The sequence below is a fragment of the Notolepis coatsorum genome (genome assembly GCF_963971535.1).
Source record: "Notolepis coatsorum genome assembly, chromosome: 4".
Classification (NCBI taxonomy): Eukaryota; Metazoa; Chordata; class Actinopteri; order Aulopiformes; family Paralepididae; genus Notolepis; species Notolepis coatsorum.
The window spans coordinates 108,100,887-108,125,352 of record NC_140168.1 but is presented as its reverse complement, the minus strand read 5'-3'; the positions used below and the strand labels follow the sequence as shown (position 1 = coordinate 108,125,352).

The following is a 24,466-nucleotide window of genomic DNA, read 5'->3' as shown; positions in this document are numbered from 1 at the left end:
GTGTCGTCGGCGAACTTCACAATGGAGTTGGAGCTGAACTTGGCCACACAGTCGTGTGTGTAGAGTGAGTACAGCAGGGGGCTTAGAACACAGCCCTGGGGGGACCCGATGCTTAGCCATTAGCAAAGAATGCTAGCCTAGCCACAAGCTAGCGGCAACATTCATTCATTTACACTAACACAGTGCACATGCAAATATTATCTGCAGGCTGCATTAGCAGCCAACGTGATACATTACATTGTGTTTATGTGTGACTGTGACCTCATTTTTTTACTTCTAATTTTACTATGTTATTTTATTTCATACTTATCTTGTCTTGCACAGTCTCTGGAGCGCAACAGTAAGAAGCATTTTGTACAAAAGTATTCTGTACTTCTGTATGACAACTATTAAAGAAACTTGAACTTGAAACAAGTTAACAACATTGTTCTCTAAACAGTTAGCTAACGTTAGCATCCAGGCTAATCAGGCTTTCGTTTTACAAACACTACAACTTACTTTTTTCTGATCCAGGTGCATAAGTCCACTTCTTCATGTTGCTCAGTTGCTGGTTTATACTTCGGTCCTAATGTTGGCGCAAAGTTTAATTTAGCCTACTGTGTGTTGTTACAGCTGTACTGTAAACTACTAGCTACAAGTTAGCTTGCCTTCACTGTCCAAGATGGCACGTTCACGTCAACTACAACTACACTAGTTTTCAACTGAGATAAAAAATATATATATATCATCCAGTGCACAACAATAAGTGAACAAGTGAATAAAGATCTTAAAATATGAATGATTATATTAGGCAAATTAATGTTCTTCTTCAGGCAAAATGCACACATGAGATGATGGAACACAACTTTGACTAGAACACTGACGCCAGCCCAGCTGCAGTTCTGCATGTATTTTACCAGGCAGACTCTGATTGGATTTGCAAGGCTGCCAATCATTCAACCTCCGTGTATTGGATGTCAAGGGCTGTCAATCATTAAATCCTCCATTCAATGGCAAGAGTTTAACTGCACAGTCCGTGCTTAGATGAAGTTAATAGCCTATTTCGATTGGCTATTATTTATTATTTATTTAACAATAGGTCAACCTGTGCAGATATTCTGCACGAATAATTATTGCAGGCAATACTGCAGTGCAGGCCTGCTCAGAGCTGTCAAGTTGGCATTTTTTTTTTACAGAAGAAAACATTTATAATTAAAAAATAATAATAATAATTAAAAAAAAAATATATATATATATATATATATATAGGTATATGTAAATTAATAATAATTATGAATTATGAGTGAATTTGTATTTCACGTGTTGTCATAGAGAAACCTCCACTGCTGTTGACCGTCAGTCTCCTATTTTTGCAGAGATCCTTTACGGTCCAAGTCTGCTACTGTACAGGATCACATTAACAAGGACAAATAAACAAGCTGCAGCATCAACTCTTTGAGCTCATTTGATCTCATGTGGCTGTCAGATCTCACACAGACACATGGCCTCATGGAGTCAGATCCCTCTTCACTGTCTCTAGAGCAGCGGTTCTCAAACTACGGGTCGTGACCCACAGTGGGTAGGTGACAGTGGGGGTCGCGCATTGACAAGTAAAAAGAAAGATCTATATATATTTTTTTTTTTTTTATGTTCTGGCAAGATATTTTGGGTAAATATGCCTCGTTTTATAAATGGGTATTGATAACATAGTCCACATTGAAATTACGCGATACATTAAGTGTGGGGTCGCCAAAAAGAAATCCTAAATAAAATGGGGTCGTGGAAAAGGTTTGAGAAATGTTGTCGACTGGCAAAAAATGCAAATAAAAAATAAAAAATTAAAGTATAATATACAGTATATATATTTTTTTGATCATTCCATTTGGGCTGTGGGGGATGCTTAATGTCTGAAGGAGTCGACTGAAGGCTTCTTGTTCTCTGCAAAAGCATGCAATTAGTCCACTGATGGATACATCTTGATATTTGTCTAGTCTAGTGTGTTCATTAGACGGGTGAAATCCTCTTTCAGTGCCTCTGTGCCCGTTTTCTTAAGCAGTTAGCCTCGCTGGTATGCGCGCCATTAGCGTTAGCCACGCTTCTAGGCCTCTTTGCTTTTGGAAAGAAGGATAAAAAAAATATATATATATTATACCTTTTATAAAAAAAATTCCATTCGACTAAGAGGTTGGCAGTCAACTACGGCTCATTTCGATCGACTAGTCGAGGTCAGCCCTAGAGTCTAGTAACTTATTATACTGTGCATTTATGCAGACCTCTCTCGGTGGGACCTCTAAGGTGTCACCCAACACTAGCGACTCCTCCCCTATCCCCACTGAAATCCAACCCATGCATCAGACACAAAGGAAAACTGTAAACAAACTGCAGTACCATGTCTTTTGCCTAGAGGTCACTGTTTGACAACATTACAGATTCTACCTTTGAATTGTAATCTCAATTTAACAGATATAGGCTACCTAATTATCCAACTCCAAAAAAAAAGTTTATATCATATCTGTCTATCTGCATAGTTTTGACCCTAAACTGCATACAATGTGGCTGATATGATTGCCAATGCCAAGCTAAGACTTGTGTGGTTCCAATGAGCCCTGTTACATTCAGATGTCTCTTTAGGAAAGAGGTCAAGAAACTCCATTGTAGCTAATTGGCCTCACCAAATTCCATTTTCCTGTCAAAATGTTGCAAGGTTGGAGCAAGATCGTGTCACTTTTCCGATAACCTTTGATTGATTGATTGATTGATTGATTGATTGATTGATTGATTGATTGATTGATTGAAAACTTTATTAACAGATTGCAGAATGGGTACAATACAGTACGGCTCAATACACACAATTGTTAAGGGGATGCAGACCAGAGAAAGACTTTCGTCTTGTTTACATCAGGGTCCCCCATTTTCAATTCATAACGACATTTATGACATACACCACATACAGATATACAGTAGTGTTACATTTGTGACATACAAGATATGCAAATATACAGTACTGTTAAACAGAGATCCTAACAGAAAATATATACATACGATGGGGAGGAAACTGTACATTAGGAGGGGGTGGGTGGGAGGGGGGGGGGGTACATGACATACAGGTATGCATGAAATGACTGGCATGTGCAGATTCCTCAAAACCTCTCATTTCATAAGATATCCATATATTTGGTCTTAACTTTAAGGTTTTTAAGGTCGCTAGAGCCTCTGAAACGATCAGGGTGACCACTGGGGAAAACACCCCTGGTCCAGGTCATGTTCACTACATACACACCTCTCCCAGATCCCAGTGCAGATTTATTAGCTGCTGTGTTGAATGAGTAACGCGCCAGCCAGGAAAGATTCACTTGGCTCAGCAGTGTCCTCCCTTCCCAGGCCCCCAGTAATCTTCCACTGAGAGCCAGGTTCATATGTTAGAGTAGTTAGTTATGGTGTAGCATATCCTAGCCGTAGCATATCAAATATGAATGTACTGCATTAAAGGCCCAATCTGTGATCCAAACCTACTTTTGGTGCACTGTGAAGGTGGTTTCAGCTACTTTCAGGGCTGGTGCAGACTGGAGAGTGGCCCCATTAGCTATGTGGTATCTAGTATGGTGAGTGGCCCCATTGACTATGTGGTATCTAGTATGAAGCACAGTGTGGATTCTGCTCGGAAAGGAGATTAAACAGCATCATTGATATGTGAAATAGGGGGCAGGGGTCCAAACATGTACCATTTATCCTTTGGAAATACCCACAAAAAATTTCACTTGTACGTGACAAAGTGGGTGTTGACAAGACAACTCAAAAGCAGGGAGAAAAACACAGAGAGAAAAAAAAAAAAAAAAAAAAATTCATCTTAAATACGATAGGAAAGTTACTGCTTGCCATCTGGATTGAGTCAATCTTGAGCCAACAGGTTTTGTGAGAATTGGCTTTAATGCAAAGTCTTCAGTGCTTTCATCGAGTCTCCATACGGATTACTGATTTACTCCGTCTTTGCCTGTGTGTCCAACTGTGCGATGTCTCCCTCCCTGGACTGATGACTGACCTACATTCAGAGTTCAGCTCGGTGCAGCATGGGAAGATCAAAGGTGTGTGTGCGCGCACGCAAGCACAACATATGCAGGGTTCGCACAAGGTCATTGAAGTGCTTAAAGTGCTTGATTTTTTACCAAAAAAAGTCAAGGCCTATAGAATTCCTTGATAACAGCCCATTTTTAAACAAGGTGCTTATTAAAAAGTCCTTGAAATTCAAATCAACCTTGAAAGTTTTGTTCATCCATGATCAAATTGTTCTGAATCAAGGAATTTAAGTGTAACTAATTGTCGGAAATTGCTTTTAAGCCATTGGATCAGTTTTTTTTTAACTGCATTTTAAAAGTGAAATGCCCTTTTAAAATGAAATAATTGTGCTTAGGAAAGTCCTTGATTTTCATTTAGCAATGTCTGTGGAAACCCTGCATATGGGAAATGATCACATGATACAGTAGAAGGATGGTTCCTCCATAATGTATAATGGTATATACTATATGTACTGTATATAGTATAATAAAATAAAAACAATACAATTATATGGTATATAGAAGTATAATATAGAATAATACATTGTATACATATATAGATAAATGTGTATGTGTATAAATGAATGAACCTCAGTAAATATGCAATTTAACTGATACACAATTTTGGATTTGTTCATTTAATTGTGTTGATGTTTCCATTTCTGCTAAATAAGTATGTACATTTTGTTTGGTAAACATTGCACTGAATGAACAGTCTATCAGTACTGTATGTGTGTAGGGGCAGGTACAATAAGGTATATCAGTGTACTGTATGTGTGTAGGGGCAGGTACAATAAGGACTATCAGTGTACTGTATGTGTGTAGGGGCAGGTACAATAAGGACTATCAGTGTACTGTATGTGTGTAGGGGCAGGTACAATAAGGTCTATCAGTACTGTATGTGTGTAGGGGCAGGTACAATAAGGACTATCAGTGTACTGTATGTGTGTAGGGGCAGGTACAATAAGGACTATCAGTGTACTGTATGTGTGTAGGGGCAGGTACAATAAGGTCTATCAGTGTACTGTATGTGTGTAGGGGCAGGTACAATAAGGTCCATCAGTGTACTGTATGTGTGTAGGGGCAGGTACAATAAGGTCTATCAGTGTACTGTATGTGTGTAGGGGCAGGTACAATAAGGTCTATCAGTGTACTGTATGTGTGTAGGGGCAGGTACAATAAGAGTTTTCTTCCTGTTCCTTTCGGCCATGGAATTTAGTGGATCATATTAAGAGAACTATATGTACTGTCTGTTGGACTGTAACAATTCCATGTACGCATAAATACAAATGAATGTAACTATAACAAGATCATGTTATTCACATTTCTCATAGTTTCATGTTGACCAGGAAATACCCAAATCATGAGATTGTATAAACTCTGTGCGTGCAAGATTACATAAAGAGTGATCGCAAACTCTTAACTTCATGATCTGAACATTTGAGGTCACTAGGTCACACCGAATATTACTCACCAAGCATAACATCACGGGGACAAGGTTGTTCAATGAGCCTCGAGCGTAAACACTACTCTGAATGCCCCACCAGAGTGACAAAAGCTCCAATTCATCCCGTCTTCATTAGTAGGCACACAGCAACACAGCCCCTCAAAGAATCAACACTACTGGACCGTTAAGGAGACGCAGCAAAATGTCACACAAACACATCAGGTTATTAGTGCGCTCGGGGGGGTCCTTTATACACCCCATACATAAACAACCCGACTGCATTGCCCCCCCCCCCCCCCGGGTGCAATGTTGACCCGACCAGGAATGTCTCACCCAGTCTACAGGGAACCGTATTCTCTTTTTAGACCATAGGGTTATTGCATGTTCTACATTGGTGACGGTTGTGAATTATAGCACGGGTTAGAGTTAGAGCTCAGAACTACTTCAAGCTGTGCTTAAAGCTAAATGTATAGGGTTAATCATGCATTAGTCACAAAATTATGATACACGGATGATGGTAGTGATTAGATTCATAAAAATAACTGAATATTTCAGGGACGGTTCCATGGCACAGACTAAATGTCATGCCTAAAAATGGTCCAACTTCCAGTCGATGTTTGCCAATGTGGTTAACCTGCCACTCAACACAAACTTCAGAATAATATAGCATCATTAATTAACCCTGCCACGCCATAGGTTAACCCTTTACCACCACTACCGATGGCAGTCAGCAGTGAAAGGGTTAATACATATTGTCGATCAAATAATCAAAAACCATTACAAACTAAATATTCAAAAGTAACTGAAACAACTTCGCACAAACTTCCAGACACAAAAAATAAGGTTCAACAGTTTTATTGTCAAACACACAACCGATTCCCTTAAAATAGGAATTTAGAACAGCATTAAAAAAAAATATCAGGACCACATTGCAATCTGAGGCATAACTCACCCTAATCAGAACAACATCTTTACCTTTCAAATACAAGTAAGGCGGCCTGAGCTTTGACTTTGTTTGACAATGTATAACACCATTCCTTTGTCCCCTCAGCTCCCAGTTCTGAAGACAAAGACTTGGGTGAACTATCCCTCAAAAACAATCTTTGCAATGACAGGGGAAAAATTTATTTATATATATATATATAAAAAATAAGCACTAAAAGATGTACACTCAAACTCCCATATATAGATGCCATCGACTCGTGTGCAAAAAAACATTTTTTAAACATTTCTAGATGGCAGTTAAGAGTACATTGCCTTAGTGAGACAACACACACCAGAAGAGCAGTATTTTCACCAGACATCCATTGGCTCAATCAGAAACATTCACATACCCTCAAACATTCATCATTAATACAGAACAAGCTACATATGGCGCCCACATTTCTCCATCAGCTCCCCTTCCCCCCCCCCTTTTCGAACCTAGGAGTTCACCCGAGCCGAAAACGGTGGACAAACCTGGAAACACAGATGAGTCTACAAAGTGGCGAGTGTCTTAAAACGGGTGTCATCATAGACGTGCATACATCATTCTAATTGGATCTGCAAAACGTACCACTTGGAACTCGTGTGCGTGAGCTGCAGAAAAGCTCGTATTACCAAACACTAGAATATTAATGTTGGGGAAAACTTTTTGAAAACAAAAAAAAGTGATTGTAGTTTAATACCGTGAAGTCAAACCGAAAAACTCTCGTTCAATCGGGTACCGACCTTAAACCCAAACTCTTTCGTTCCCGACGGTGAACCCTTAGTACCACTCTGGGGAAAGACTGGCTACCCAAATGTTGAATGACACAACTTTATACAAAAAAATAAACAGCGTAGAAAAGACACCACATGGGTGTAATGTTACATTCAGAAGTGCAGTGACCATAGACCCCCCCCCCCCCCCTCCCTGGGCTCAGCACTCCTCTACCACGGTACCAGCCGCGGAGGACGAGTACAGTTTCCTCTTGACCAACCGGAAGCCCGGGCTGAGCTTGAGCGCGTGCCGGAAGCCGGGCGCCAGGCAGGTGCCCCTGAACAGGAAGTCCCTGAGGCTGGGCCACGCGCTGCCGTCCTGCTTGAACACCAGCGTCAGCTCAAAGGTGGGCACCACGTCGGCGTCGTACACGATGCGCTCCAGCCGCTTGCAGCAGCCCTTCTCCCGCTCCAGGTGGACGTAGAGGACGCAGCCACGCAGGCCGCAGGGCTCGCTGGACGCCAGCCGCAGCACGTCGCGAGCCATCCGCCGCGTCAGCCGCTCCGGGACCAGCACCGTGGAGCAGCGCAGCGTGGGCTTCTTGGCGCGCGACAGGCAGCCCTCCAACATGGCGGCCAGCTGCCCACACGTCTCGTCCTCGTTCACGTCGATGTTCGACGGGGGTGCGGCCAGGCAGTGGTCCCAGAACTCCAACTCTGTTGGGAAGAGAAGGTACATAACGACTCTTTACTAGCGACGTCGCCCGGAGGAAGGCTCCTTTCGTTTGTCACGCTGTAGACTTTAACCCCGTCACACAGGTTAACCTTCTCTCGTGTGGCAGTGAAAGAGTTAGCCCGGCTGTCGTGTGGCAGTGAAAGGGTTAACCGTCTGTGTGTTGTCGCTAGGGATGGGTACCGAATTCGGTACTTTTGAGGTACCAAACCGAAACACGTCGGTACTACCGAGTATCGAATCAAGTGAGAAACCGAAAAAAAAATAGAACATTTTCTTTTTACTTTTTTTTTCTCTTTTTCTCATGTCAACGTTCACACGCACAATATATGCTTACCTAGGATTTGACTTGATTCAACAACAAAGCAGTCGGAGCAATGACAAGCTGAAAACTGTCGAAATTGTAGTTATTTGAAGTTTGGATTTTTTTTTTACGACTGAGGTAGGTAAATTACATTTCTTGAGACTAAAGTACCGAAAAAAGGTACCGTTGGGTACCGGTATCGATTCACAGGTACCGGTTCAAATGTGAAGGTACCCATCTCTAGTTGTCGCAGTGAAAGGGTTAACCGTTTTAGTGCGGCAGTGAAGGGGTTAATGTGCGACAATATGCAGATATTCATGCCGACTACATCATGATTATACAATATGTCCCCATAGTTCTGCCACCAGCTCATCTCAGATGAAAGAATAACCTTCCCGTCATGCACTCTTCCTTTATACTAACATACTCAACACTGCAGCACTCAAGTCTGAAACACTGTTTTATGAACATTGTTACTCGGCTGATAAGAGTTGTACCCTTCCTACCGACTGTCGTACAAAACTTAGATAAAAGAGTCCGCTAAATGACGAAATGTAAATGCAACGGCTCAGTGATGATCATGCTGAGATGTCACTCCTTTTGTCAGTTTGAAACACTGATAAGATATTAAGAAGAGACTGATCAAAGTCTTAAATAAACTGAAATTAAAAGCCATTCATGACCAAATGCACTGGAGGTGGCCTCTCAGGCTGTAGTGGGTATTGTGCAGAGAGCCGGGCTAGAAGGATGACTTCATCCTTTGTCGATTCACCCCCTCCTCTGGCTCACTCTGCTGCAGCCATGCGCCACACTGGGGTAAACAAGCACCAAATTGATTTTCTCTTTTACTTGTCCAGCAAGTTGACCACCTAGAAGAAGAACCCAAGACAAGCTGGTAAAGCTCACCTTTCTCGATGCACCAAGCCTGGTCATATCTTCGGTCAGTCAATTCGGATATGCATTCGTTATTTTTAGTCTTCAATGTGCTTGTTGCCACCATGGTGAGAGAGAACCGTGCTGGGTCAGGGGCTGCTGGCAGACAAGTGATCTGGAGGAGAACAAACGATGCAAGGGATTCGGCTCATGGTCTAAACAGTTTTATCAGCTTGAAATGGCTTATTATCATGGCTAACCTAACGTTAAGATACCGAATCAAATTAAACGAATGCAGAATAACTAGCGTCAAGTTTGTTACAATTATTATGCACGTATTGAGTTGTACATGTACTGCAATCTGTTAATACAGTTTTCAATCAATCAAACAAACCATCTAAACCAGTAGGCATCACCAGTGCCGTTGTTGTTGTGCCGAATTCGAGACGCCATCATCCCAATAATAATAATAATAATAATAATCGTTTTCGAGGAAGATTCGAGACACATCATCATCATACACATTCTGCTGGCTCTACTGTAACGCGAGTTGTTAGTACGTGTCAAAGTAGTAACTTGTTTAGGCTGAGACTTACCTTGTGTTCTTTTAGTTTAAAATATTTAAATTTAAATTAAGTATCTCATAAATAAGTTAACAACACATCCTCGTCGTAGGTCATTAAGTTAACATTCAAACGCTTTCATCCCATTCACTCGGCCCGTGCTGCGCATGTGCAGCCTTGTTGTCAGAGAGGAGTATTTATACCTTCCTACCCACAGCTGACGTGCGGCTCTAACCAATCAGCGGAGGGCTTTCATCGCAAATTATTTACCAGGCAACACACCACGTGGTCTACCAGACCTGGTTAATGATTGGCTGTGGATAAAAATGAAGTTGACTAATAGTTGGGGGGGGGGGGGGGGGGCGTTGTTGCTTCATGCATTTGGGATCTCAATTATATATAGTTATATAGTTATTTCTATAATTGACAGACAGACGTCTTGTAGTGTGAAAATAAAGTTGTGAATCTTTTATATATATATATATATGTTTTTTCTTTTTACATCTGATTGGTACATTTAAAGTTTGAACAATGTTTACACATGATTGATTTTACAATCACTTCAACTGAGGTGAACAAATAAAGTCAATAATAGACAGACAGACGTCTTGTAGTGTGAAAATAAAGTTGTGAATCTGTTCTATATATATATATATATATATATTTAATTTGTTTTATTTTTACATCTGATTGGTACATTTAAAGTTTGAACAATGTTTACATATGATTGATTTTACAATCGCTTCAACTGAGGTGAACAAATAAAGTCAATTTAACCATTTACTACAGTTCTTGCCTTCATGTGAGTGGCATTTAACCCTCTTATGAGACTTCTCTTCACATAGTGTAGATGTAGAGGCTAGAAGTGAAACAGGGCAACTGTACTGCACATTTATTTGTTTGAAATAGAATACCGTACTATTATGGTACTATTATGGTAAACAGCATTTTACAAAGAAATACTATGTCAGTGTCATAAAATATAAGGTCATAGCTCATGATGACCATATTGCATATAGGCCACCTGACCTACCCCCAACAGACTGACCTAAGCATTCTATGCAACACACATTCTATGCAGAAAGCAAATAGTTCAACAGCGCTCCACTTCAGGACCAGTTTGTTTGTTCCCTTTGATGTCATTGTGAATTGAGTAGAAGACAGTCTAAGGTCTGATATCCAGATCATGTTCCCCTAAGGCTGAAGCTGTGTGGATGGATAACAGCTGCTCTGCAAAACTTCAACTTCATTCATCATTCAGAAGCAAATCGTCCTATAGGGTGACACACCAAGTTTAAAGGATAACTTCGCTATTTTGGACCTTAAGACCCTATTCGCAGTCTGTCTACCATGTACCTGACACATAGAGACCATCATTTCACTGATCGATCCAGTATCAAGCTAAGCTACACGTTCCAGTGGGCGTAATCGTAAATCCTTAGCAAAAATAAAGATAAACTTCGCACTGAATGCTCTCTTGCGTATTTCCCATGTACAAAGAAGGTGGCAAGACAGACAGCTCAATGTCACAAAGCATCGTAGAGTGAACTCACATGATTTATAATTTGATAACGCAACAGTTTGTAATAAACTGCAACCAATCTGGCAACAGGCAACCCCCCCCCCCCAACGTTAGGTTACCTTGGTATACTTTAACCTGTTCGCTGTTTACAAACATACCGTGTTCGAGCCAATCAGCAATACAAACTGAGTCACGTGACTAAGACCTGCGCGAGCTGCTGCGCTAGAAGAATACGACAAGGCTCTATGGAGAAACCGTGACACTCCCATGACTAAAAGTAGTTTCAAATGAAAACGGCTGGATGTCATTTAGCCAAATCAGCAGCATGGCTGTGAGTGTGAGTCTTTCACCTTTTACATATCTAGCTCTGGCATGGATTGATTGTTTAGATCGCTAACATGGCTAACAAATGCAAATATATTGTAGTCTGCCCCGTTGTTCTGACCAGGATTTACGTTCCTTTCTGCTCCAGGGATGCGCGCACACAGAGTCTGACCTATACAGCGAACAGGTCTATAGCCATTATCTTTACGCAGTTATAGGCAAAGTTGTGTACAAGTTGTCCCATGAAAGTTGTTTACCAGTTGTGCCATGAAAGTTGTGTACAAGTTGTCCCATGAAAGTTGTGTACAAGTTGTCCCATGAAAGTTGTGTACAAGTTGTCTTATCTTGATTGAAGACATTGGGCTACAGAGCTTCGTGAGAACGTGGACATTCGTAAAGCTGTGAGATCATTCCATGATGCAACGTGTCACACTTCGGAATCCGCCCCACAATGCAACGTGTCACACTTCGGAATCCGCCCCACAATGCAACGTGTCACACTTCGGAATCCGCCCCACAATGCAACGTGTCACACTTCGGAATCCGCCCCACAATGCAACGTGTCACACTTCGGAATCCGCCCCACAATGCAACGTGTCACACTTCGGAATCCGCCCCACAATGCAACGTGTCACACTTCGGAATCCGCCCCACAATGCAACGTGTGTCACACTTCAGTCGGTAGTCATTCACAGGTGGCAGCCAGGCGGCTAACGTCTGCTAGCAAGGTGGTCGAAAACATAGCTAGAAGTTTAGACGTCAACATAGAAATGTATCTATGGATGGGAGAAACCTTTGGAGACATGTTTCACTTTTTGTGAAAACCTTTTGTTCAAATATAAGCAAAAGGCCCCCAGAACTTCAACAAAATACCTCAGGAAATGGGTCAGTTGTGGCTAAATTGTCCCTAAATACTTTCTGTGAAATGTCCCCTGGACGCAAACTTCTTGGATTGATCTCAAGCAAAATGCCAATAGTGTGTTAGTTGCACTGGGATGCTCCAGATCTTCACACAGCGAGGTGATGTCCCCTCATTGTGTGTGTGTGTGTGTGTGTGTGTGTGTGTGTGTGTGTGTGTGTGTGTGTGTGTGTGTGTGTGTGTGTGTGTGTGTGTGTGTGTGTGTGTGTGTGTGTGTGTGTGTGTGTGTGTGTGTGTGTGTGTGTGTGTGTGTGTGTGTGTGTGTGTGTGTGTGTGTGTGTGTGTGTGTGTGTGTGCGTGCGTGCGTGCGTGCGTGCGTGCGTGCGTGCGTGCGTGCGTGCGTGCGTGCGTGCGTGCGTGCGTGCGTGCGTGCGTGCGTGCGTGTGTGTGTGTGATGCCTGAGTGATTACCACGTCATAGAAAGTTAGCTCCACTTTCTCTTTGTCTTGTCTTATGCTGCAAACATTGCCCATCTGGTCTTGCAAACAAATAGACATGTGTGTGTGTGTGTGCGTGCGTGCGCGCGCGTGTGTGTGTGTGTGTGTGTGTGTGTGGACTAAAGGAATCGAATGGACCAGAGAGAGCTTTCACCCCGGTCACATGGGAAGAACAAGATACTCCTACGAAAAGTCACATGCTTCTAGCCAGTGTTTGTAGCCTCTGGTTTTGGGGAACAGCTGATGTGAGCATATTATTAGTGTTTTGAGGAGGACACTAACGCAAACAAGTCTCTCAAACCAGCCACAGACGTCAAGAGCTGAAGCATCTGGCAGAAGACGACACATGAGGCCTGGCACTGTTCCCCTATGAACTGTACTCAAACACATAAGGCATGGCACTGTTCCTCTATGAACTGTACTCAAACACATGAGGCCTGGCACTGTTCCCCTATGAACTGTACTCAAACACATGAGGCCTGGCACTCTTCCCCTATGAACTGTACTCAAACACATGAGGCCTGGCACTGTTCCCCTATGAACTGTACTGTACTCAAACACAGTAAGGCCTGGCACTGTTCCCCTATGAACTGTACTCAAACACATGAGGCCTGGCACTGTTCCCCTATGAACTGTACTCAAACACATGAGGCCTGGCACTGTTCCCCTATGAACTGTACTCAAACACATGAGGCCTGGCACTGTTCCCCTATGAACTGTACTCAAACACATGAGGCCTGGCACTGTTCCCCTATGAACTGTACTCAAACACATGAGGCCTGGCACTGTTCCCCTATGAACTGTACTCAAACACATGAGGCCTGGCACTGTTCCCCTATGAACTGTACTCAAACACATGAGGCCTGGCACTGTTCCCCTATGAACTGTACTCAAACACATGAGGCCTGGCACTGTTCCTCTATGAACTGTACTCAAACACATGAGGCCTGGCACTGTTCCCCTATGAACTGTACTCAAACACATGAGGCCTGGCACTGTTCCCCTATGAAAATGAACTGTACTCAAACACATGAGGCCTGGCACTGTTCCCCTATGAACTGTACTCAAACACATGAGGCCTGGCACTGTTCCTCTATGAACTGTACTCAAACACATGAGGCCTGGCACTGTTCCCCTATGAACTGTACTCAAACACATGAGGCCTGGCACTGTTCCTCTATGAACTGTACTCAAACACATAAGGCCTGGCACTGTTCCCCTATGAACTGTACTCAAACACATAAGGCTCATTCCTGTGTTTGTTTTAGTAGTAGTCAAGATGTCAGATGTTGACCTATAGGATAAAGTTTGTTACACCAGTTTACTAGGGTTTCTTAGTAGGTGAACACACAGTTTCATTAGGGCAATGCAGTTTATTGTATCAATCATACAATTCTCAGTTTGAAAAAGATAAATCTATAGACGGCCAATGAACATGTGTAGGTTAGCCTTCGGGAGGCGTCTATACTTCCCGCAAGCAAATTGTCCTTTTGCACGGCAAGTTCTTTGGACGGTTAAGCTTAGGCGCTCTTTCGAAGTTGGTTATGGTTAGAGTTTGTCTTAGAGCAGGGCGATAGAACGCCAGCCCTGATTCCAAACTCTAACCTTAACCAACTGCGAAAGAGTCGCCTAACCAGTGATAAACTAGACGTTAGGTCGTTTGCAGGCTGTTCGACGCGGAAATGGGCTAAGACACTGCTCGTCATGCGATTGGCGCACATGTCACATGACCAGAAACGTCAGTGGCCAATCAGAGCAACGCGGAAGGACAACTTGCTTGCGGGAAGTATAGACGCCTTTGGGAGAGGTGTTAGTTGGACAATGCCTAGGCTAACCGGCACTGTCCGCTTCCATTCATTGTGCTAAGCTAGGCTAACATGCAGCCAGATAGCTTTCTACTGAACACACAGAGAGAAAACTGGTATCCATCTTCTTGTCTCTCTCTCTGGAGAAGACGGTAAGCTAATTTCCCAAAATGTTGGTGTGTTCCTTTAAACCTACACATGTTCATTGACAGAGGAGAGGCAGAGGACAAAATCATCAAATAACACATTTTGGGCCGCCAACTATTATGATTTAATTTAATTTTGGACTGTCTATAGATTTATCTTTTTCAAACTGTTCACTGAGAATTGTATGATACAATAAACTGTATTGCCCTAATGAAACTGTGTGTTAACCTACTAAGAAACCCTAGTAAACTGGTGTAACAAACTTTATCCTAGGTCAACATCTGACATCTTGATGCCAGATAGCTTTCTACTGAACACAGAGAGGAAACTGGTGTTTCTTCTACTTCTACTACTTCAAACTAACAGAAGCTTATTCTAATAGTTATCTGGTACTTCAAACAGAGAGGGTGGAGCTTATCTGGTTCTTCAAACTAACTGAGGGGCTTATTCTAATAGTTATCTGGTTCTTCAAACTAACTGAGAGGTGAAGCTTATTCTAATAGATATCTGGTGCATCATTCACTTTAGGGTCCTGGTTTGGGGGGTTGAAAATATGGTCCCCCTCGTCACAGTGCCTTCCTAGAGGTGCTTCCAGCCCTAATGTAGCCTATGGGCTCTCCCCAGCCAGGGGAGCTTGTGGGGGAAATCTCACAGCGCTTCATGCGTCAACGAGGGGAGGGTTTTCTCTCTCGCTCTCTCAACCAAACTTGGCCCAACTCCGTGATTTAAAAAATCTGTCATCTGATGCCAGTGTTTGTCTTGTTCAACTGGGACCGGAGCATTGGAAAATGTTTGTCTTTTGCCATGAAGATGACACATTTTTCTTTAAAATGTCAGTTATTTGCATAACTAAAAAGTATGTATTTTTAACATGTCATATAATTGACGTTTAGCTCAAAATATGGATTCATACCTAAACCTAACCTTTTCTAACCACTACCTGAACCTAACCCTAAACATAACCTAACCAACTTGGAACAGTGAGTAACTTGAGTAAATCTGTTTTGTAAATCTTAAAATCTAAATTTAGCCTATGGCTTTAACCCTAACTGCCATCTGCCTTTTGTTCTGCTAATTGACTCATTAACCGTCAGATTCAGAGTTCACGTTATACACAGGGGTCTGACATTAGTAACTAGTGATATATTACTACCCATTATACTAATATGTCTTTAATACTATGCACTCAACACTGCAGCACCCAAGTTTCAACACTATTTGATGATCATTTGTACCCTTCCTGCTGACTTCGTACAGAACTTGTAAGTTGCTTTGGATGACAAAATGTAAAATGTAAATGTAACCCTAACACTAACCATAACTTAACCCTAACCCTAACCCTAACCATAACCCTAACCATAACCTCACTCTAACCATAACCCTAACCCTAACCCTAACCCTAACCCTAACCATAACTTAACCCTAACCATAACTTAACCCTAACCCTAACCATAACCTAACCCTAACCATAACCTAACCATAACCATAACCTCACTCTAACCATAACCTAACCCTAACCCTAACCCTAACCATAACCATAACCCTAACCATAACCATAACATCACCCTAACCCTAACCATAACCATAACCTTAAATAACCTTAACCATTTTCCTGATGTTTTTCTGCGTCCCAAAATGTCAAAATAGGACCTATTGACCACAGCCTCCGACCTTTCCTCCCAGAGGGTAAAAGTCAGAAGGCCTAAGTCTGCTCCTTTCCCCATCAGGCCGAGGTCCTGTTTCCCTGAATGAAGCAAAAATTAAAACGTGTCGGGGGCGTTCTCACATTACTAAGCCCCGGCGGGGTGGAGACGGACCCTCTGTTATCCCATGTCAACGGTCCTGTATATACACGAAGCCAGCACTCGTTACCTCTCACCAGTCAAGTGTGTGCATCATGTTGCATCCACTCCCCTCCCCCGTGGAATCTAACACGAGACTCTTTTCTGCCGAGTCGCCTTTTTCCAACAGAGGAGATACTTGTTTCCATGGCGAAGGCCTGCCACTGGTGCATCCAGAGGGACGGCTGGTCCCGCACACGTCTCTCCCCGCACGGGCAGATCTCTCCGTTGTGCAAAGACCCGGGTTCCCGTCATTCGTCAGGTGTTCTTGTTTCTTTTAGGAAGAGGTGGAGTTGTTGAAGAAGAGGATATTCTTAAATTATTTTGATGTTCTTAATTAAAAGACGTGAATGAAGAAGATTTACACACACACACACACGCACACACACACGCACACGCACACACACACACACACACACACACACACACACGCACACGCACGCACACGCACACACACACACAGTGGCGGACTGGCCATCGGGACGTTCGGGACGAATCCCGATGGGCCGGGACCAAAGTGGGCTGGTCCAAAAAAAAAAAAAAAAAAAAAAAAAAAAATTTTTTTTTTTTTTTTTTTTTTTACTTTTTAACTTTTTTTTTTGGGCCAGTGTGTGGGCCACTAATGTGGGCCGATGTGTGGGCCAGTGTGTGGGCCAGTGTGTGGGCCAGTGTGTGAGTCGGTGTGTGGGCCACTAATGTGGGCCAGTGTGTGGGCCGGTGTGTGGGCCAGTGTGTGAGTCGGTGTGTGGGCCACTAATGTGGGCCAGTGTGTGGGCCAGTGTGTGGGCCGGTGTGTGGGCCAGTATGTGGGCCGGTGTGTGGGCCGGTGTGTGGGCCGGTGTGTGGGCCAGTGTGTGAGTCGGTATGTGGGCCACTAATGTGGGCCAGTGTGTGGGCCGGTGTGTGGGCCAGTATGTGGGCCGGTGTGTGGGCCGGTGTGTGGGCCAGTATGTGGGCCAGTGTGTGGGCCGGTGTGTGGGCCAGTGTGTGGGCCAGTGTGTGGGCCACTAATGTGGGCCGGTGTGTGGGCCGGTGTAGTGTGTGGGCCGGTGTAGTGTGTGGGCCAGTGTGTGGGCCATATGTGGGCCGGTGTGTGGGCCATTATGTGGGCCGGTGTGTGGGCCAGTGTGTGGGCCGGCAATAAAACAATAAACAAGTTGCATAAACTAAATCAGATTAAAAATGATCACAGTTCTGGTTTGCCTTAAGATGCAGTTTAAGATGGGTCTTGAACATGGAGTATGTAGGGCACTCTATAATCACAACTGGAAGGCTATTCCAGTAGTTACCACTTTTAACAGAGAACACAGTTTTTGCAATGGTAGTATACCGAAAAGGCACCTTACAGTCCCCTCTACTGATGGCCCTGGTGGTAATGCCAGTGTCTGCTTTCTGTTGGATGAACTCATTCAATGGGGGAGGGGCAAGTCCATGCAGAACCTTGTACATGAAGCAAGTATATTTGAAAACTTGGAAATTCTCGAAACTTAGCATGTTATGTTTTTCTAAAACATTACAGTGATGAAATGAAATTGGTTTCCTATCAAATACTTTTATGGCTTTTTGTAGAGTAATTATATTGGTGTAAGAGTAGTGACATATAAAAGAGACCAGTTGATAAAACAGTAGGCCTACTCGATGTGTGATAAAATCATTGAATGCAGAAACATCCTTGCAGCATTAACTGGCAGGCAGGGCCTGATCTGCCTGAAGTTTTCGATGTTAAACTTGACTGTTTGTCACTTTCTTCACATGACTTTTTGAAGGTCAATGTAGAGTCCAATGTGACCCCAAGATACTTGAATTAATGTACAATGTCCAGCTCCGCCTCTCCCAGAAACACATTAGAGTGAGTGACCTCTACTGGTGACTTTGTGAACATCATACACACTGTTTTCTTGGTGTTAAGTGAAAGACATGCTTTTGTTAGCCAGTCTTGAATGAGACATGAGACATCAGTGAATGAGATTCACGTTTCCTCCCAACCGCGAGTAGGCCTAGAAGCGCAGAAATGGAGAATGCAAAAAAAGAAAGGGTGGAGCTGAAAAAGCTAGAATTAAAAAACTAAAATTGCTAGTAAAAGACGCAGAACAATGTTGTAAAATTACAGACATGTTTACCCGCTGCTGCTGCTAATGATGATGAAGTTCAAGTGGAAGGAACCAACAGTAACATGACAGGTGCATGCAGTAGCCTAGTGCATATTCGACTGTTGTTGTCTGCCGGTTCATGAGGGCTAGCTAGCCTATACTAGCTCTTGCAGTGATTTCAGTCATTCTATTACAAGACAATGTGCTTTCCGTATTCCTGATTCCTTACAGCACGTGGACGTAAATAGTTGTGACTTGTGACGTTTTTTCTCTGACTAAAAGTTTAGTTAGCAATGTTAGGACTAGTGCCCACCACAGCATCAGAAGCTAAAGTGCTAACCTAGAGAGCCAATCAGAACCTAGGACGGGCTGCAAATTAATCGGCTACTAATATTATAATAGTAAATACTAAAATAAAATACTATTATGTTCCCTTCCAAATTTTCATGTTGATATAATATTGGTAATCTAATTGATTGAATTGATTAGTTGCCATTTTACATGCTTAAATAAGATGTACCTTAGAATTCCCAACTGTTAGCCATGTTCTCGATCTGTATATGATTAGTCTCATCTACATGTTTGTAAATAACCACAGCTAACTAGCTTAAGCTAACAACTAGGTCAACTACTACCCCGTAGTTAAACATATGTGATTGCATATAACAGCTAACTGCTACAGCTAAGTTGGTAGTTAGCCTATTCCATTAATGTTGAATGTATTTATGAAGGTTGTTGATGGTGGTTGGCACTGATTAGCAGACATGATTCCGTCAGTCTGCCACAGGGCAGCTGTGTTTGCTGATGCTGCTCACAACCACCAGTAGTGTATGACTGTGTGAGTGTGAATGCTTGATGGTTTCTGTGAAGCGCTTTGTGAAACAATGCTGATATACAGTTAAGAATGAGTAATTCGCTTTTGGTTTTTAAGAAAAATTTGTAAAGCTATTTTGAAAACTACAGGGGTGAATAATACTGTTTTCTTTTGCTATTTTCTTTTAGAATACTGTTTTGGAGTCTTAATTTTTTTAATTTTTGTTTTTTTTTATCCACTTTTTCTCCCATTTTCTACATTTTCTCCCATCCCAATTTCGTATCATCCAATTCAACCCTCCCCTTTCACGAACGCTGTTTCTTGCCTCCCACAAGCCGGCTGCAATGTGGACTAAGTCATACATAGCACAAGTCCCCTCCGGTACTTGAGGTAACAGCAGTCGCATCTTTTCACCTGCGCAGCTCGATCTCTCAGTGGCGAGGAGTAACGCGTGGGAGGCTCACGCTGCCCCCGACACTTCCTGATTCTACTGCGCAGGCACACCAACCGACCTGTAGGAGTCGCTGTCCACAACGCCCAATCCCCATCCATCAGTTTCCCACCCCCTAATACGGCCAATGTGTATTAGTATGAACGACCAGCTAAACTGAAAGCAATGTGGAGCGCTGGGCTCGAACAGGCGAGCCCAGCGTCTCCAGTATTTGTGGCGAGCGCCTTGCCCACTACGCCACGTAGCCGCCAATTTTTTTAATTTTTGTTAAGAATATAGGACAGGCATATATAAGCATTATGCTTCAGTCTGTACCTTTTCAGTCACTGTAAAATCAAATATTGTTAAATGATGGGGTATATTGTATTGTGTGAGATGATGACTGAATAACTACTACTACTACTACTACTACTACTACTACTACTACTACTACTACTACTACTACTACTACTACTACTACTACTACTACTACTACTACTTTGGGTGTTTTCAAAAGGCTGAAAAACGCTGTATGAATTCAAGCCATTATTATTGATTGCTGATGTTCTTCTTATGCAGTTGACTCTGAGGAAAGAGAGAACGCCCAATCCAGCACAGCTGACCCTGAGGGGAGAGAGAGCGCCCAGTCCAGCACAGCTGACCCTGAGGGGAGAGAGAGAGCCCAGTCCAGACAGACAGACAGACAGACAGACAGACACACAGAGAGAGAGACAGAGAGAGAGAGACACAGAGAGAGAGACACACAGAGAGAGGGAGAGACAGAGAGAGAGAGACACACACACACAGAGAGACACATACATAGAGAGAGAGAGAGAGAGAGAGAGAGAGAGAGAGAGAGAGAGAGAGAGAGAGAGAGAGAGAGAGAGAGAGAGAGAGAGAGAGAGAGAGAGAGAGAGAGAGAGAGAGAGAGAGAGAAAACAGGCTCTTGGAATGGGTGTCTGGGAGGAAGTGGGGGGTCTTTCAATGTTGATTAAACGGCAAGCAACTAATGTCATGAGTGCCAAATTAAAGGACAATAAATCCAATCTAACTGAAATTGTGTAGCACAGACCTTTCTATTAGGGATGCTCGATATTGGCTTTTTTACCGATACCGATATACCGATATTGTCCAACTCTTAATTTCCGATACCGATATCAACCGATATCAACCGATACCGATATATGCAGGGTTTCCCGCCCCAAGAAATGGAATAATTTCAGGTAATTAACATTACATATCTCTTGTTGTGGAATTAACACAACATTATGCATACTTTTGACAATAAATAAAATCAGAATTGGTTCTTACTTGCTTGCCTGGGTAAATAAAGGTTATAGAAATGTAAATAAAATATTATTTCTTTAAAACCGATACCGATATTTTTCGATATCACATTTTAATGCCGATATCGGCCGATAATATCGGTAGGCCGATAATATCGGACATCCCTACTTTCTATGGATCAAAACCTCAATATTATTATGGTGTAGTTAATACTTCATGTATCCTTAATCCCTAGGCTAATGAGGCACTAAGATGTTAGTAAAAAAAAAACATATGCCAATGACGGGAAGTAACGGTATATGTATGTGTGTGTCTGTGTGTGTGTGTGTGTGCACTGTGCATGAGTGCACATCTAGGGGCGGTGTGTAGATTTGGTCTCCCTGATGTTGACTCCTTAGCCACAGCCTTGGGTTGTTTAATACTGGACAAGTGTTTCATAACGCCCGTTGTGTGGGCCGGTTTCGGGGCCGGTGCGTGGGCCGGTGCGTGGGCCGGTGTGTGGGCTGGCGCGTCTGAATGTCCCGGGCTGAATTTGTGTCCCAGTCCGCCACTGCACACACACACACACACACACACACACACACTGACACACACACACACTTCGATCCATGCTGCAGCCTATGCATTAATGAACAATTTTTATAAAAAACTAAATATATCTGTTCATTTGACGTATACAAAAGATAATAATAAAAAGAAAAAAGACAACAAAAAGAGAAACAGATAAACAATTTGAATGTGAAGTACTAAATGTACTTTGAATAAAGGGAAGTACTAAATGTACTTTGAATAAAGGGAAGTACTAAATGTACTTTGAATAAAGGGAAGTACTAAATGTACTTTGAATAAAGGGAAGTACTAAATGTACTTTGAATAAAGGGAAGTACTAAATGTACTTTGAATAAAGGGAAGTGCTAAATGTACTTTGAATAATGTGAAGTACTAAATGTACTTTGAATAAAGGGAAGTACTAAATGTACTTTGAATAACGTAAAGTACTAAATGTACTTTGAATAAAGGGAAGTACTAAATGTACTTTGAATAAAGCTGTACTTTGAATAAAGTTTGGTGTTCCACCAAACCAGTACAACCCATTTATCTACATATACATTTTGCCTAGTGTATAGCTTCACTTTCTCTAGCTTCACTTTCTCTTGTTTTCTTTTCTTTTCTTATTATTTATTCTTTTACTATCACTTTATCTACGGTATAGTAGCCCATTTAAGAAGTCTAACACACATTTCACTGCACATTGTACTTGATAAACCTTCTTTGTAGATAGCCTATTGTTTTAGTTCTATAATTTCCATAGGGGCGACAGTGGCTCAGGAGGTAGAGCGGCCGTCAGAAGGTTCCCTGTTCGATTCCTGGTAGCGTGTTGAAGTGCCCTTGAGCAAACCTCTAACTGCTCCCGATGAGTAGGTTGGCACCTTGCATGGCCGCCTCCACTGTCTGCGTGTGAATGTGTGAGTGAATGGGTGAATGTGAGGCATAAGTTGTGAAGCACTTTGGATAAAAGCTATTATATAAATGCACCATTTACATGACTTGGACTTGATTCAGACAAATTTGATGACTTCAGACTAGGGATGTCCGATATTATCGGCCTACCGATATTGGCATACAAATGTGATATTGAAAAATATCGGTATCGGTAAAAAATAAAATAGATTTTCTTTTTTTTTTTTTTTTACATTTATTTAACCTTTATTTACCCAGGCAAGCAAGTAAGAACAAATTATAATTTTATTTATTGTCAAAGTATGCATAATGTTGTGTTAATTACACAACAAGAGATATGTAATGTTAATTACCTGAAATGATTCAGTTTTGGGGGGGGGGGGGGGGGGGGGGGGAACCCTGCATATATCTGTATCGGTTGATATCGGTATCGGAAATTAAGAGTTGGACAATATCGGTATATCGGTATCGGTAAAAAAGCCAATATCGAGCATCCCTACTTCAGACTCAACAAAATCATAAAAGACTTGCAACTCAACTTTGAACACCAATGACTTGTGACTTCACTCGGACTTGAGGATTGTGACTTGAAAGATACTCTTCCCGAGCCCAAACTGTTAACAAATGATGCCATGAAAGTGTAAAGTGAACCAACCACCGCTCCACTTTGGACCAATTGGTTGGATGGTGTATATATATATATACCCTCATCTTGCACCTTGACCTTTTTACACTGCCTATTTGCCCATAATGCGCATGTCCAGAGTTAATTATATTGTTATACAGTTTTGAGTAAAACATCAAACATTTGTTTTTTTCTTTAAAAATAATTATTATATATTGCAGCATATTTTAAGTTTTTCTTTCTTATATTAAAATATATTTCGTTTTTAAGAATTTAAGGATAGGCAATACATTTTTTTCTGTCGTTGATTTTGGATTTTGTGTGTGAGCTTGCCTTGAATATGTACATTTGTGATTTTCTATTTATTTATTTAAAAAAGAAAATGCAAGTCCACACGGGTGTGCTTGATTTGTCTGTAAACAAGGCCGTAAAATAAAAAAACGTCATTCATTCATTATAATGTTTACACTACCTATTTTTATTCTATTTATATTTTTACTTCTCCAATGTACTATAATTCTATTCTATGCCCTGTACCTGTATGTCTTCTACCTGTTGGCTTTACCATTTTAAAATGGCAATACATTTGTAAAGAACACAGGAATTGTTTAGGACTCAAAACCCAACATTTCAGACTTGTGACTTGCTTGAGACTTGCCTGTCTTGACTTGGGACTTGGGAGCGTAAAGAGTTACTTCAGACTTACAAGACAATGGGCCTCATTCACCAATAGTCTCTCAATATTTTTCTTATATTTCTTCTTAACCGTCTGTTAAGAGAAAAATAAGAAAAGCCACCGCCGCATTCATCAACCCGTTCTTAACGTCCAAATCTGTTCTTACCCAGGTGTGTTGAATGATGAATCCCACTCATTCTTAAACTGTGCATTCGCACTCAATTCATTTGCATACAGACACGCCCCGCCAGCTCCTTATAAGGCGAATGAGGCGTGTGCAAAACAGCATAGGTTCGGCATCTGATCCATTCAACAGGAAGCGATTTGTGACTGATCTCAAAATGAGATTAGATTCAAATGTATTGTTATTATACAGCACAAGAATAATACACCATCCAACCAGAGTGGATAAATAAATAAATAAATAAATACATACATACATACATACATACATACA

The 24,466-nt window shown here is 42.0% G+C and overlaps 1 protein-coding gene across 1 annotated transcript; it reads right to left on the bottom strand.

Annotated features, from left to right (window-relative positions):
• Window positions 1-7,378: 7,378 nt before the first annotated feature.
• Window positions 7,379-9,795, bottom strand: LOC311226971 (DNA damage-inducible transcript 4-like protein; the record flags this gene model as incomplete). The annotated part of the gene is made up of 3 exons (XM_084312444.1): window positions 9,665-9,795; window positions 9,102-9,243; window positions 7,379-7,875 (listed from the first exon to the last, which is right to left on the bottom strand). Exons 2-3 carry the CDS (start codon window positions 9,193-9,195, stop codon window positions 7,379-7,381), a joined length of 591 nt encoding a protein of 196 aa, XP_084168570.1. The 5' UTR covers window positions 9,196-9,243; window positions 9,665-9,795.
• Between the last annotated feature and the right edge of the window lie 14,671 nt (window positions 9,796-24,466).